Genomic DNA, 14,367 nt, shown 5'->3' on the forward strand with positions numbered 1-14,367 from the left:
AGCAGCTTTAGCACGTATCTAACTTACTGTAGCAGCTGTAGCACGTATCTAACTTACTGTAGCAGCTGTAGCACGTATATTACTTACTGTAGCAGCTGTAGCACGTATATTACTTACTGTAGCAGCTGTAGCACGTATCTTACTTACTGTAGCAGCTGATGAACGAATCTTACTTACTGTAGCAGCTGTAGCACGTATCTAACTTACTGTAGAAGCTGTAAAACGTATCCTACTTACTGTAGCAGCTGTAGCACGTATCTTACTTACTGTAGCAGCTGTAGCATGTATCTTACTTACTGTAGCAGCTGTAGCACGTATCTTACTTACTGTAGCAGCTGTAGCACGTATCTTACTTACTGTAGCAGCTGTAGCATGTATCTTACTTACTGTAGCAGCTGTAGCACGTAAATTACTTACTGAAGCAGCTGTAGAACGACTCTTACTTACTGTAGCAGCTGTAGCACGTATCTAACTTACTGTAGCAGCTGTAGCACGTATCTAACTTACTGTAGCAGCTGTAGCACGTATCTCACTTACTGTAGCAGCTGTAGCACGTATATTACTTACTGTAGCAGCTGTAGCACGTATATTACTTACTGTAGCAGCTGTAGCACGTATCTTACTTACTGTAGCAGCTGTAGCACGTATCTTACTTACTGTAGCAGCTGTAGCACGTATCTTACTTACTGTAGCAGCTGTAGCACGTATCTTACTTACTGTAGCAGCTGTAGCACGTATCTTACTTACTGTAGCAGCTGTAGAACGTATCTTGCTTACTGTAGCAGCAGTAGCACGTATCTTACTTACTGTAGCAGCTGTAGCACGTATCTAACTTACTGTAGCAGCTGTAGCACGTATATTACTTACTGTAGCAGCTGTAGCACGTATCTTACTTACTGTAGCAGCTGTAGCACGTATATTACTTACTGTAGCAGCTGTAGCACGTATATTACTTACTGTAGCAGCTGTAGCACGTATATTACTTACTGTAGCAGCTGTAGAACGTATCTTGCTTACTGTAGCAGCTTTAGCACGTATCTAACTTACTGTAGCAGCTGGAGCACGTATCTAACTTACTGTAGCAGCTGTAGCACGTATCTTACTTACTGTAGCAGCTGTAGCACGTATCTTACTTACTGTAGCAGCTGTAGCACGTATCTTACTTACTGTAGCAGCTGTAGAACGTATCTTGCTTACTGTAGCAGCTGTAGCACGTATCTTACTTACTGTAGCAGCTGTAGCACGTATCTAACTTACTGTAGCAGCTGTAGCACGTATATTACTTACTGTAGCAGCTGTAGCACGTATCTTACTTACTGTAGCAGCTGTAGCACGTATATTACTTACTGTAGCAGCTGTAGCACGTATATTACTTACTGTAGCAGCTGTAGAACGTATCTTACTTACTGTAGCAGCTGTAGAACGTATCTTGCTTACTGTAGCAGCTGTAGCACGTATCTTACTTACTGTAGCAGCTGTAGCACGTATCTAACTTACTGTAGCAGCTGTAGCACGTATATTACTTACTGTAGCAGCTGTAGCACGTATATTACTTACTGTAGCAGCTGTAGCACGTATCTTACTTACTGTAGCAGCTGTAGAACGTATCTTGCTTACTGTAGCAGCTGTAGCACGTATCTTACTTACTGTAGCAGCTGTAGCACGTATCTAACTTACTGTAGCAGCTGTAGCACGTATATTACTTACTGTAGCAGCTGTAGCACGTATCTTACTTACTGTAGCAGCTGTAGCACGTATATTACTTACTGTAGCAGCTGTAGCACGTATATTACTTACTGTAGCAGCTGTAGAACGTATCTTGCTTACTGTAGCAGCTTTAGCACGTATCTAACTTACTGTAGCAGCTGTAGCACGTATCTAACTTACTGTAGCAGCTGTAGCACGTATATTACTTACTGTAGCAGCTGTAGCACGTATCTAACTTACTGTAGCAGCTGTAGCACGTATCTTACTTACTGTAGCAGCTGTAGCATGTATCTTACTTACTGTAGCAGCTGTAGCACGTAAATTACTTACTGAAGCAGCTGTAGAACGACTCTTACTTACTGTAGCAGCTGTAGCACGTATCTAACTTACTGTAGCAGCTGTAGCACGTATCTAACTTACTGTAGCAGCTGTAGCACGTATCTCACTTACTGTAGCAGCTGTAGCACGTATCTAACTTACTGTAGCAGCTGTAGCACGTATCTCACTTACTGTAGCAGCTGTAGCACGTATATTACTTACTGTAGCAGCTGTAGCACGTATATTACTTACTGTAGCAGCTGTAGCACGTATCTTACTTACTGTAGCAGCTGTAGCACGTATCTTACTTACTGTAGCAGCTGTAGCACGTATCTTACTTACTGTAGCAGCTGTAGCACGTATATTACTTACTGTAGCAGCTGTAGCACGTATCTAACTTACTGTAGCAGCTGTAGCACGTATCTTACTTACTGTAGCAGCTGTAGCACGTATATTACTTACTGTAGCAGCTGTAGCACGTATATTACTTACTGTAGCAGCTGTAGCACGTATATTACTTACTGTAGCAGCTGTAGAACGTATCTTGCTTACTGTAGCAGCTTTAGCACGTATCTAACTTACTGTAGCAGCTGTAGCACGTATCTAACTTACTGTAGCAGCTGTAGCACGTATATTACTTACTGTAGCAGCTGTAGCACGTATCTAACTTACTGTAGCAGCTGTAGCACGTATCTTACTTACTGTAGCAGCTGTAGCATGTATCTTACTTACTGTAGCAGCTGTAGCACGTAAATTACTTACTGAAGCAGCTGTAGAACGACTCTTACTTACTGTAGCAGCTGTAGCACGTATCTAACTTACTGTAGCAGCTGTAGCACGTATCTAACTTACTGTAGCAGCTGTAGCACGTATCTCACTTACTGTAGCAGCTGTAGCACGTATCTAACTTACTGTAGCAGCTGTAGCACGTATCTCACTTACTGTAGCAGCTGTAGCACGTATATTACTTACTGTAGCAGCTGTAGCACGTATATTACTTACTGTAGCAGCTGTAGCACGTATCTTACTTACTGTAGCAGCTGTAGCACGTATCTTACTTACTGTAGCAGCTGTAGCACGTATCTTACTTACTGTAGCAGCTGTAGCACGTATATTACTTACTGTAGCAGCTGTAGCACGTATCTAACTTACTGTAGCAGCTGTAGCACGTATCTTACTTACTGTAGCAGCTGTAGCATGTATCTTACTTACTGTAGCAGCTGTAGCACGTAAATTACTTACTGAAGCAGCTGTAGAACGACTCTTACTTACTGTAGCAGCTGTAGCACGTATCTAACTTACTGTAGCAGCTGTAGCACGTATCTAACTTACTGTAGCAGCTGTAGCACGTATCTCACTTACTGTAGCAGCTGTAGCACGTATCTAACTTACTGTAGCAGCTGTAGCACGTATCTCACTTACTGTAGCAGCTGTAGCACGTATATTACTTACTGTAGCAGCTGTAGCACGTATATTACTTACTGTAGCAGCTGTAGCACGTATCTTACTTACTGTAGCAGCTGTAGCACGTATCTTACTTACTGTAGCAGCTGTAGCACGTATCTTACTTACTGTAGCAGCTGTAGCACGTATCTTACTTACTGTAGCAGCTGTAGCACGTATCTTACTTACTGTAGCAGCTGTAGCACGTATCTTGCTTACTGTAGCAGCTGTAGCACGTATCTTACTTACTGTAGCAGCTGTAGCACGTATCTAACTTACTGTAGCAGCTGTAGCACGTATCTTACTTACTGTAGCAGCTTTAGCACGTATCTAACTTACTGTAGCAGCTGTAGCACGTATCTTACTTACTGTAGCAGCTTTAGCACGTATCTAACTTACTGTAGCAGCTGTAGCACGTATCTAACTTACTGTAGCAGCTGTAGCACGTATCTAACTTACTGTAGCAGCTGTAGCACGTATCTCACTTACTGTAGCAGCTGTAGCACGTATCTAACTTACTGTAGCAGCTGTAGCACGTATCTCACTTACTGTAGCAGCTGTAGCACGTATATTACTTACTGTAGCAGCTGTAGCACGTATATTACTTACTGTAGCAGCTGTAGCACGTATCTTACTTACTGTAGCAGCTGTAGCACGTATCTTACTTACTGTAGCAGCTGTAGCACGTATCTTACTTACTGTAGCAGCTGTAGCACGTATCTTACTTACTCTAGCAGCTGTAGCACGTATCTTACTTACTGTAGCAGCTGTAGCACGTATCTTGCTTACTGTAGCAGCTGTAGCACGTATCTTACTTACTGTAGCGGCTGTAGCACGTATCTAACTTACTGTAGCAGCTGTAGCACGTATCTTACTTACTGTAGCAGCTTTAGCACGTATCTAACTTACTGTAGCAGCTGTAGCACGTATCTAACTTACTGTAGCAGCTGTAGCACGTATCTAACTTACTGTAGCAGCTGTAGCACGTATCTCACTTACTGTAGCAGCTGTAGCACGTATCTAACTTACTGTAGCAGCTGTAGCACGTATCTCACTTACTGTAGCAGCTGTAGCACGTATATTACTTACTGTAGCAGCTGTAGCACGTATATTACTTACTGTAGCAGCTGTAGCACGTATCTTACTTACTGTAGCAGCTGTAGCACGTATCTTACTTACTGTAGCAGCTGTAGCACGTATCTTACTTACTGTAGCAGCTGTAGCACGTATCTTACTTACTCTAGCAGCTGTAGCACGTATCTTACTTACTGTAGCAGCTGTAGCACGTATCTTGCTTACTGTAGCAGCTGTAGCACGTATCTTACTTACTGTAGCGGCTGTAGCACGTATCTAACTTACTGTAGCAGCTGTAGCACGTATCTTACTTACTGTAGCAGCTTTAGCACGTATCTAACTTACTGTAGCAGCTGTAGCACGTATCTAACTTACTGTAGCAGCTGTAGCACGTATCTAACTTACTGTAGCAGCTGTAGCACGTATCTCACTTACTGTAGCAGCTGTAGCACGTATCTAACTTACTGTAGCAGCTGTAGCACGTATCTCACTTACTGTAGCAGCTGTAGCACGTATATTACTTACTGTAGCAGCTGTAGCACGTATATTACTTACTGTAGCAGCTGTAGCACGTATCTTACTTACTGTAGCAGCTGTAGCACGTATCTTACTTACTGTAGCAGCTGTAGCACGTATCTTACTTACTGTAGCAGCTGTAGCACGTATCTTACTTACTCTAGCAGCTGTAGCACGTATCTTACTTACTGTAGCAGCTGTAGCACGTATCTTGCTTACTGTAGCAGCTGTAGCACGTATCTTACTTACTGTAGCGGCTGTAGCACGTATCTAACTTACTGTAGCAGCTGTAGCACGTATCTTACTTACTGTAGCAGCTTTAGCACGTATCTAACTTACTGTAGCAGCTGTAGCACGTATCTTACTTACTGTAGCAGCTTTAGCACGTATCTAACTTACTGTAGCAGCTGTAGCACGTATCTAACTTACTGTAGCAGCTGTAGCACGTATCTAACTTACTGTGGCAGCTGTGCCACGTATCTAACTTACTGTAGCAACTATAACACTTAGTGGAGCAGATGTATTATTACTCTTTAATGTATCACGGCGGGTCGGCAGGCCGGGGGCGGCAGGCCGGCGGGCACTCACCGCAGGTGGATCAGGTAGCGCAGCGCCTGGTGCAGCGGGCGGGCGGGGGGCGGCAGGCCGGCGGGCAGGTACAGCGTGCGCTGGCGCAGGAACGTGCGGGCCCGGGGCGGCATGGCGCTCAGGTCGTACAGCACCACGAACATCTTGACGAGCGTGCCGTGCGGGTTCAGCAGCGACACCTGCACGGTGCCGGCGCGCGGCACGCGGTACCCGCTAGCGCCCAGGTTTATGTGCCCCTGGAATGTGCGGACAAGCGTGTTCAATTGTGTTTTTTCAAACATACAACACATTATTGTAATATTGATACAAACAAACATTATTATAATGTTCACCACGCGGCCCTCTAAATTATACAATAAATAAAAAATAAAAAAAAGTTCACACACACCAACATTCGATACATTATTGTTATAATGTTCACACACACAAACATTCGATACATTATTGTAATAGTATTCATACACACAAACATTATTATAATATTCACACACACAAACATTCGATACATTATTGTTATAATATTCATACACACAAACATTCGATACATTATTGTAATAGTATTCATACACACAAACATTATTATAATGTTCACACACACAAACATTCGATACATTATTGTAATAATATTCATACACAAAACATTACTACATATAATGTTCACACACACAAACATTTGATACAAAATTATGTACAAAAATTTCATTTTAGTGTAAATAATCGTACAATACAATTTGTACAAGACTTTAGCGTCCCTTAGTTCATAAGAAACATATAGCAATGCAAATATAATGAGTACGAAAAGTAATGTTGAATTAATTTGTCCAAATATGTGTAAAAATCAAAAGCGTGTACTCCCTTTTGAGAAAAATTCTAACTCTAACATATTTTGATCGGATTTTACCTATACCTACATTACCTAACCCCCATTCCACCCCGCACTTATTTATTTATTTATTTATATTTTAGGAGAATCTACAGCTGTATTCTTAAAGGTAGTCACATAATATAATACACACAATAAGCCATTTACAGATTCTCACGGCTAGAATAATATTAATATGTAACAATTACAAATGTGAGCGATTAAGCACACGAATCAAATGCCTAAAACCAATGCTAACAACAACCAATGCTTACAACTCACTCTAACCACGGGTGTCACACACCCTGTATAACCCCCCATTTTAACCCACACTCACCATATACGGTGCATTAGTCCCTCCGGGTGCATAAAAGAACACAGTGACGGGCAGTCGGCGGTGCGGCGGGCAGAACGCACCCGACGCGCCCAGTTCTGCGGTGAAACCGTGCACGGTGGCCACGGGTTCGAGACGCCCTTTTAGAGCGGACTCTTCGAACGTGCCTGGAATATTATGTAGAATGTGTTTATTTATTGTGCTAGTACTTTTTTTTTCACCTATTTTGACTTACCTGTTTACACCTGCTTGCCAGGTAATTATACACTGAAATGAGTAGGCAAGCATACCTAGGCATATTCTGTGTATCAAAAACTATCAGTCAAATAAATTTCATTTGGTTATCAAAAATATGAAGGTGATGAAAAAAAATCGATAAAAGTTTATAAAAAATATTTAATAAAAAATACCTCTCATCTGGTTATCAGATCGGTAAAGGACGATCTCCCACGGGCTCTTAGACCATTATTAATAATAAAAATATTAACTGTGTGTGTGTGTGTGTATGTATATACAGTATATATATGTGTATATATAATATATATGTCTCACTGGTGTGTGTTTTTGTTTATTTGTAAGTCTTTGTACGAATATCAGAGAGTGTGTTTATATTTTATGTTGTATGTGCGTGTGTATTTATATTTGTGTGTGTATATTTATATGTTATTGTATATATGTGTTTTTTTTACTTTTTTACACCACTCACCCAAAAGCCCCGTACTAGAGCCAACGCGCAGTTTGCTGACGGGCGTTTTCTTCCTCCTGTTTGGTGTGTGTGTGAGCGCGGGCGCGGGGGGGGGCGAGTCGGGGGACGGGGGCGCGGGGGACGGCGGCGATATCGGGTGGAATAGCGCGCTGGAATGGGTTGAACTCAAACTTAAAGTCTAACTCAAACTCAAACTTAAAATCTAAAACTAACTTACACTCGAACATCAGAAAGTTTTTCATTTGTGTAAATTTGACAAGTATTTATTGAAAACTAGCGGTCCACACCCGTTTCGCCCGACATTCATGTAATGTATGTACTTTTACTCTTGTTATAAAAAAATTGTTGTTCAATTGTTAAAAAATAAAACCGGCCAAGTGCGAGTCGGGCTCGCGCACAAAGGGTTCCGTAGCAGCAAATATAATAAATTACAGTTAAATCAACCTATCTCAAAAACTATAAGAGATACTTTGATCAAACCAAAAATCGTTGAAAGAGTTAATTAGCATGCATCACCTCTATTTTTTTTAGAATTTTATACCCCGTAGTTATAAAAATAGAGGGGGGGGGACATACTTTTTACGACTTTGAGAGCTGATATCTCAAAAACCGTTCACTTTAAGAAAAATGTTTTTTAGAAAACTTTATATCATTTTAAAAGACCTTTCCATTGATACCCCACACGGGTATGTACATCGAAAAAAAAAATTTCATCCCTCAGTTACATGTATGGGGGGCCCCACCCCCAATTCTTTTTTTTACTATTTAGTGTCATATTTTTGTAGCGGTTCATACAACACATATTCCCATCAAATTTCATCACTGTAGTACTTATAGTTTCCGAGTAAATCGGCTGTGACAGACGGACAGACGGACAGACGGACAGACGGACATGACGAAACTATAAGGGTTCCGTTTTTGCCATTTTGGCTACGGAACCCTAAAAAGAATAAACGAAATCTGTTCAGCCGTTCTCGAGATTTGCGTTTACCAACACATTTGGCGATTCATTTTTACTATAAAACGTCATTACTATGACATTTAGAGTTTATTTTACTAAACTCAAAATTTCACACATTGTCAACTCAAAATTTATTTGAGCAAAAAAATTATTTAGAAAATATTGAAAAAAATTGCAGTTTCCTTAACCTTAACTTAAATTTGTTAATTCCATTTTAACTGTTAACATGACTTTAGAAACTATTAAAATTTCACAAAACCTTAATCCGTAATCTTAGTATATTTCAACTAGTTAAATTACTATAAATTTAATACTAAGCAATAGATATAAGCAATTTAATAATAAGCGACGCGTCTGCTCTCCTATAGAAAATATATAAAACTAGCTGTGCCGCGCGGTTTCACCCGCATTACTTCGCTCATGTTGGTCTTAGCATGATGATATATAGCCTATAATACTCGTGGATAATGTAGCTTTCGAATGGTGAAAGAATTTTTAAAATCGGTCCAGTAGTTTATGAGCCTATTCATTACAATCAAACAAACAAAGTTTTCCTCTTTACAATATTAGGGCGTATTCAGAAATAAAGCTTGAAACTTAGCGCCGATAAGCGCTTATAAGTTTCAAGCTTTCTTTCTGAATACGCCCTTAGTGTAAAAAATTAAGGTTATACCACCTCTACCAGCACTTAACACAAACAAACAAACAAAACGTACCTCTTAATCCCAGACACACCATTAATCGAGTCGTCAAAATCAAAACAATTATTGCCTCGTCTCAAAGGGGCCGGACTCGAAGTCAACGGCAGACCAGTCTTCGTGTGGAACACCATTGATGCTGCGGAATCGAACCTCCACCTGAATCTGTCCATCTCACTCGGAGACGGTATCTGATCCTTGCGAACTTCAGACTTGTCTTCTTTTTGTGCTTGATCGTTCCGCACCTCAGGAAATTTTTCGTCTTTTGGTGAATCGAGATCGCAATCTATAGATCCGTAGTCACATTTCTCATATAAAACATAGTCCTCGTTTATAGAGTATGTCTTCTGCCGTTTTGCCTCCGGTTTCTGTAGTACAGAATCATCGTCCCGCAGTTTCAACTCTTGTATGTCATTATTCTGCCTATCGCTCACTATCTTCTCTATCCTGTCGTTGATGGGAAATAATCGTCGCAATTTGGGCCGTTTCACCACATCGCACTTATCACTACCTAAACTTATATCACACTGTGTATTATCACTATCACTACTTATATCACATTTTAGCTTTTTCAACGACCGCTCGTCATCGCTTCGCTTTCGCCTTGCTCCGTTCTCTGCCAAGTTGTAGCTGCCTTCCGATCTGACCATACCCGTTTTGATAGTATCAAAACAGGTAGAGCATTTCATGAGCATTTTGTTACCACATATACAGGATATATCGTCTGTTTGCGTCCCAACTGTGTTAGTCTTTTTGAATTCAGGCGGTTGTATATTTATAGATTCTATAAACGGAGATTTGCTCTCTATCCTACTAGCGGGCAGAGTTAGATATGTCTGGTTTCTATAGCAACCGATTGCTCTGAATCTGTCAAATCTAGCCGCTTGTAATATCGGTATAGACGTATGCGTTTCCTTCTTTATTTCCCCATCAGACGATGTACTGTCACAGAGCCGTTTAATTTTGCACTCTTTCCGCAACCGACGTTTGTATTTAGCTATCTCTTTTATCCGTCTCTCGTCTAGTTTTTTGGGCGTTTTCTTTTCGTCGGATTCATCGTCACAACTGCACTTGTGTTTTCCACTTTCACTGCACGGTGTTAGCATTCTGTCGTCAAGAATTTTCTTATCACAGCTCGAGTATAGATATTCCGTGGAGCCAGGGTTGGATATGATGGACAGTCTCCGGCTGGTATTGCCAACATTGGAATTGATTGCATCGCTTGGATATTTCCTGCCAATACTGAGATCGTTTAACTTCCCGATAATTTCCTCGTGTATATTCTGTGGAATTTCCTTGCTGGTTCTTCTTTTGCAGAAACATTTAACGTGAGGTATGTCATCTAGACGCGGGAGGCTGTTAAGGACCACTTTGAGGTAGATATTATTGCCAATATTGGCTAAGGGGAAGGTGTGGTCGGTGGGGGGGCGCGGGAATTCGGCCATGTTGTATTCGGCGGCCATTTTGATGGAGTAGACGATGTTCAGCTTGCATTCTTCTAGGTCGGTGACGTCACAGTTCGCTTCTATCTTCTTTATGTTGCATGTCTCGCGGCTGAGTTTCCTTCTGTAAATGATAAAAGGCACTAGGCTTAATTCATTCAATCTGAATATAAAAATGTAAACTGAGTATAAAAATGTATGAAAAATAATTGATTTTATTAGCAACATGGAAATGGTTGGAGGAGGCCTGTACCAACTGGCAAACAGACACGTAAAAATGGAAACAACCTAGATACCATATATTATACATACATGTCTTCAAATGTCTCATCAAAGGCTTATAAATAATAATAAATAAATAATTAACAAAAGCAGTAAGAAATGAGAAACATTTTTTTAAAGATACCTTATTTGATAAATGAACAATCATCATTAAAATAATTATACAGATAATATAAACTAATGTCCACTGTATAAAAAAGAAATAATCATGTCAGTTTTCTGGAGCCAGTGTAATGATAAATATTAAATAGTATTTATTCTGTACTTTGTCGATTCAAAAGTTAATTAACAAAATGTAGTTAAAATCCATAAATAATTGAATTTTTATAAACTACCCACTGACAAATGAAAAATAACAAAAACACAGTACCAACGAATTGCGAACCAAATAAAAATATATCTGTCCATCTATACCTCCGCTCCGGCTGGGCCCGTTTCAATGTGGCTCTCCAAGCTGATAGCTGGGAGAAATGCAGCTGCGAGCGGATAGCATTCATCAACCATAGAGGCGAAATAGCTGGCGGGCTGTCGGTGTTCCTGTAAAATTAGAGAAATATGCATTAACATAATATAATAAAGTAATTTTTTATTTAAAAAAAGAAAAAAAACAATGTTAATTGAACAGAAATTTTCTGTTAACTGTGCCATAAAAAAAAAAGATGTTTATTAAAGCATTCTATAAACTAATTAAAATGAACGATATAATTTAAGTGTTGACAATTAATTTCATCATCACTACATTGTATAAAACAAAGTCGCTTCCCGCTGTCTGCCTGTCTCATGTATGCTTAAATCTTTAAAACTACGCATTGAATTTTGATGCGGTTTTGTTAAATAGATAGATTGGTTCTCGAGAAAAGTTTTAGTATTTAATTTGTTAAGTTTTAGGCATAGTTCAAACCATTTTTATATAGTTTAGTTAGTTTTATATAAATTACTAGCTGATCCCCGCGGTTTCACGCGCATTGCTCCGCTTCTGTTGGCCGTATCGTGATGATATATAGCCTTATAGCCTTCCTCGATAAATGGGCTATCTAACACCGAACGAATTTTTCAAATCGGACCAGTAGTTCCTGAGATTAGCTCGTTCAAACAAACAAACAAACAAACTCTTCAGCTTTATAATATTAGTATAGACATAAATAAATGATATAATTATTCTAGAAATATATATCATTACATAAGTAGGTAATTAAGAAACTATGTTAATTACCATTTGATTTATTTAACAAATTAATATATAATTGATGATCTTTTGTAGTAGAATAAAATACATTTGAAAACAGGAAAATATTAGTTGTATATGGCCGTTTGTAATAACTTAAGTATCTCAAATATTTCTGCATTTATTTTAAAACTGGACCAATCAGCTCAATTTTCAAACATGATTTTCTATAATACTTACAATACTTTGTCTATTTTAAAAGATTCTATGATTAAATTATATTTTGTAATAAATAATTTATCGTGTAAAGTGTGCTTTCCTTACGTGTATTGTATTATATTGTATTGCAATATATTGCATTGTATTGCATTGTATTGTAAATTAAACCTCCGTGTCGTAATAGGAAAACTGTTATTGTAGGAATGGTTAAATCAGCCTAGCCTAAATGTAAATAAAAATAACTTACAATTCTATTGTATTGTATTGCACTGTATTGTATTGCATTGCACTGCATTGTATTGCACTGTATTGTATTGCATTGCACTGCATTGTATTGCACTGTATTGTATTGCATTGCACTGTATTGTATTGCACTGTATTGTATTGCATTGCACTGTATTTTATTGTATTGTACTGTATTGTATTATATTATACTGTATTGTATTGAACACTCACTTGCTAACAGCGTTCATGGTCCACCGTTCGAGCAGCAACCCGCGTGTAGAGTGCAACTTGTCGTACGCGGCGGTTTCTTCCACCCGACACATGGACATGTAGCAGTCTTGGCAGGAGGGCGCTAGGAGCACCTGGAATGCGTGTATTTGGGTTTTAGGTTATGTATTTTATCAATAAAGGATTTTATATCGCTCTTTAAAAAGTCTAATTAAATAAATAAATGTTTATCTTATGCAAGGCAGTAAGAAGCACATCATCATCAATACAGACGTATCACATAAAAGATTAGGCCATAGTCCATAATCCAGAACGCTGGATCAATGCTAAGGCTGTTTTCACATGCGGCATGCCATAAAACTTTTGAAGAATACAGGAGAAAAAAAACGAAGAAAAAAATAAGTAGTGAAAATTACACACCTCTATACAAATGGGTATCTGCTCATTCCAAAGCGACTGAACGTGGTTGTCGAGTGCCGCTTCGATGCCCGGCCGTGGCTCATCCGAGTCGTATTTCGGTTGGGTTATTATCTGAAATTGTTAACAAAATGTTTTAAAAATCAATACAGATTTATATTTTTTGTTCTATGAAGTGCTTCTCTAATTTTCACTTCAAGTTATCTTCAGTTATGGTAACCCAAATGTGAAGTTATCATGTTACTTAATACTCCTATATTTTTCGATTGCTGAATTGTAATATTGAACTTCTTACTGCTTGATTGTTAAACCGCTTGTTTACTAAACTGCTAGACAACCGAGCTGTTTGCTGGTGGACGGCACCTTTTGCCTCTATCTCTAAATAATGGTGAACTAAATACTAATGGTCTACTAAACAGCTGAACTGCTATAATAATGGTCTATTATACTGTTTTGAACTTGTAAACTACTAGACTACGTCACTGCTATCCCGCTAAACTACTAAACCAACCTGTTTGTCGGTAGACGGCACCTTCTACCTGTATCTCCTAACAATGCTGTACTGCTGGTCTCCTAAACAGCTTAACTGCTGGAAACCTGGTCGACTACAGCACCACACACCAAACTACTAAGGTTCTGCTAATCTATTTGCTGGTGGACGGCAGCTCCTGCCTATATCTCCTAACAATGCTGCACTCCTGGTCCCCTGATCACCTGATCACCTTCACAGCTGATCAGCTGAACTATATACCTGTTTGCTGATCGACGACAGTTTGTACCTGTACCTGTGTCCCTAGTGTCAGTTTGATCGAGTACGAAACGTTACTATCGCGTCTGCGTCACAGCGAAAGTATGGGGAATCAAAGCTTCCCCATACGTCCGCTAGGGGCGCTGTTCGATTTCCCATACTAATTCGGCTGTGACGCAGACGCAGTTTCGTACTCGATTAAACTCACACTAGGGGTACTGTACTTATACTAACAATGTTGTACTGCTGGACACCTAAACTACTGCACAATTATCACACCGACCTGTTTGCTGGTGGACGGCAGCTTGTGCCTATGCGGCTGTGCAGCACGCGCGGGGCTGCTGCTGCGCGAGCGCACGATCAGCCGCCCGAGCTGCTGCAGCAGCGCCGGCCCGCCGGCGGGCGCTGCCTCGTTACTGTGCATCTGGAATATT

At 39.8% G+C, this 14,367-nt stretch overlaps 1 protein-coding gene across 2 annotated transcripts in view; it reads right to left on the reverse strand.

Moving 5' to 3' along the window:
- atos (atos homolog atossa) overlaps window positions 1–14,367 on the reverse strand; it is a 65,123-nt gene that overhangs the window by 4,355 nt on the left and 46,401 nt on the right. For both annotated transcript variants that reach the window (XM_089712154.1, XM_089712155.1), the window contains exons 2-9: window positions 14,217–14,357; window positions 13,189–13,299; window positions 12,772–12,902; window positions 11,346–11,468; window positions 9,226–10,773; window positions 7,549–7,697; window positions 6,846–7,009; window positions 5,647–5,882 (exon numbers count right to left, since the gene is read on the reverse strand). In XM_089712154.1, coding sequence (XP_089568280.1) covers window positions 5,647–5,882; window positions 6,846–7,009; window positions 7,549–7,697; window positions 9,226–10,773; window positions 11,346–11,468; window positions 12,772–12,902; window positions 13,189–13,299; window positions 14,217–14,357 — 2,603 coding nt within the window. The remainder of the gene's footprint in view (window positions 1–5,646; window positions 5,883–6,845; window positions 7,010–7,548; window positions 7,698–9,225; window positions 10,774–11,345; window positions 11,469–12,771; window positions 12,903–13,188; window positions 13,300–14,216; window positions 14,358–14,367) is intronic.

The sequence above is a fragment of the Colias philodice genome, chromosome 28 (assembly GCF_061535455.1).
Source record: "Colias philodice isolate Cphi_HAF_F1 chromosome 28, ilColPhil1 Martin Lab GWU primary, whole genome shotgun sequence".
NCBI classification, from domain to species: Eukaryota; Metazoa; Arthropoda; class Insecta; order Lepidoptera; family Pieridae; genus Colias; species Colias philodice.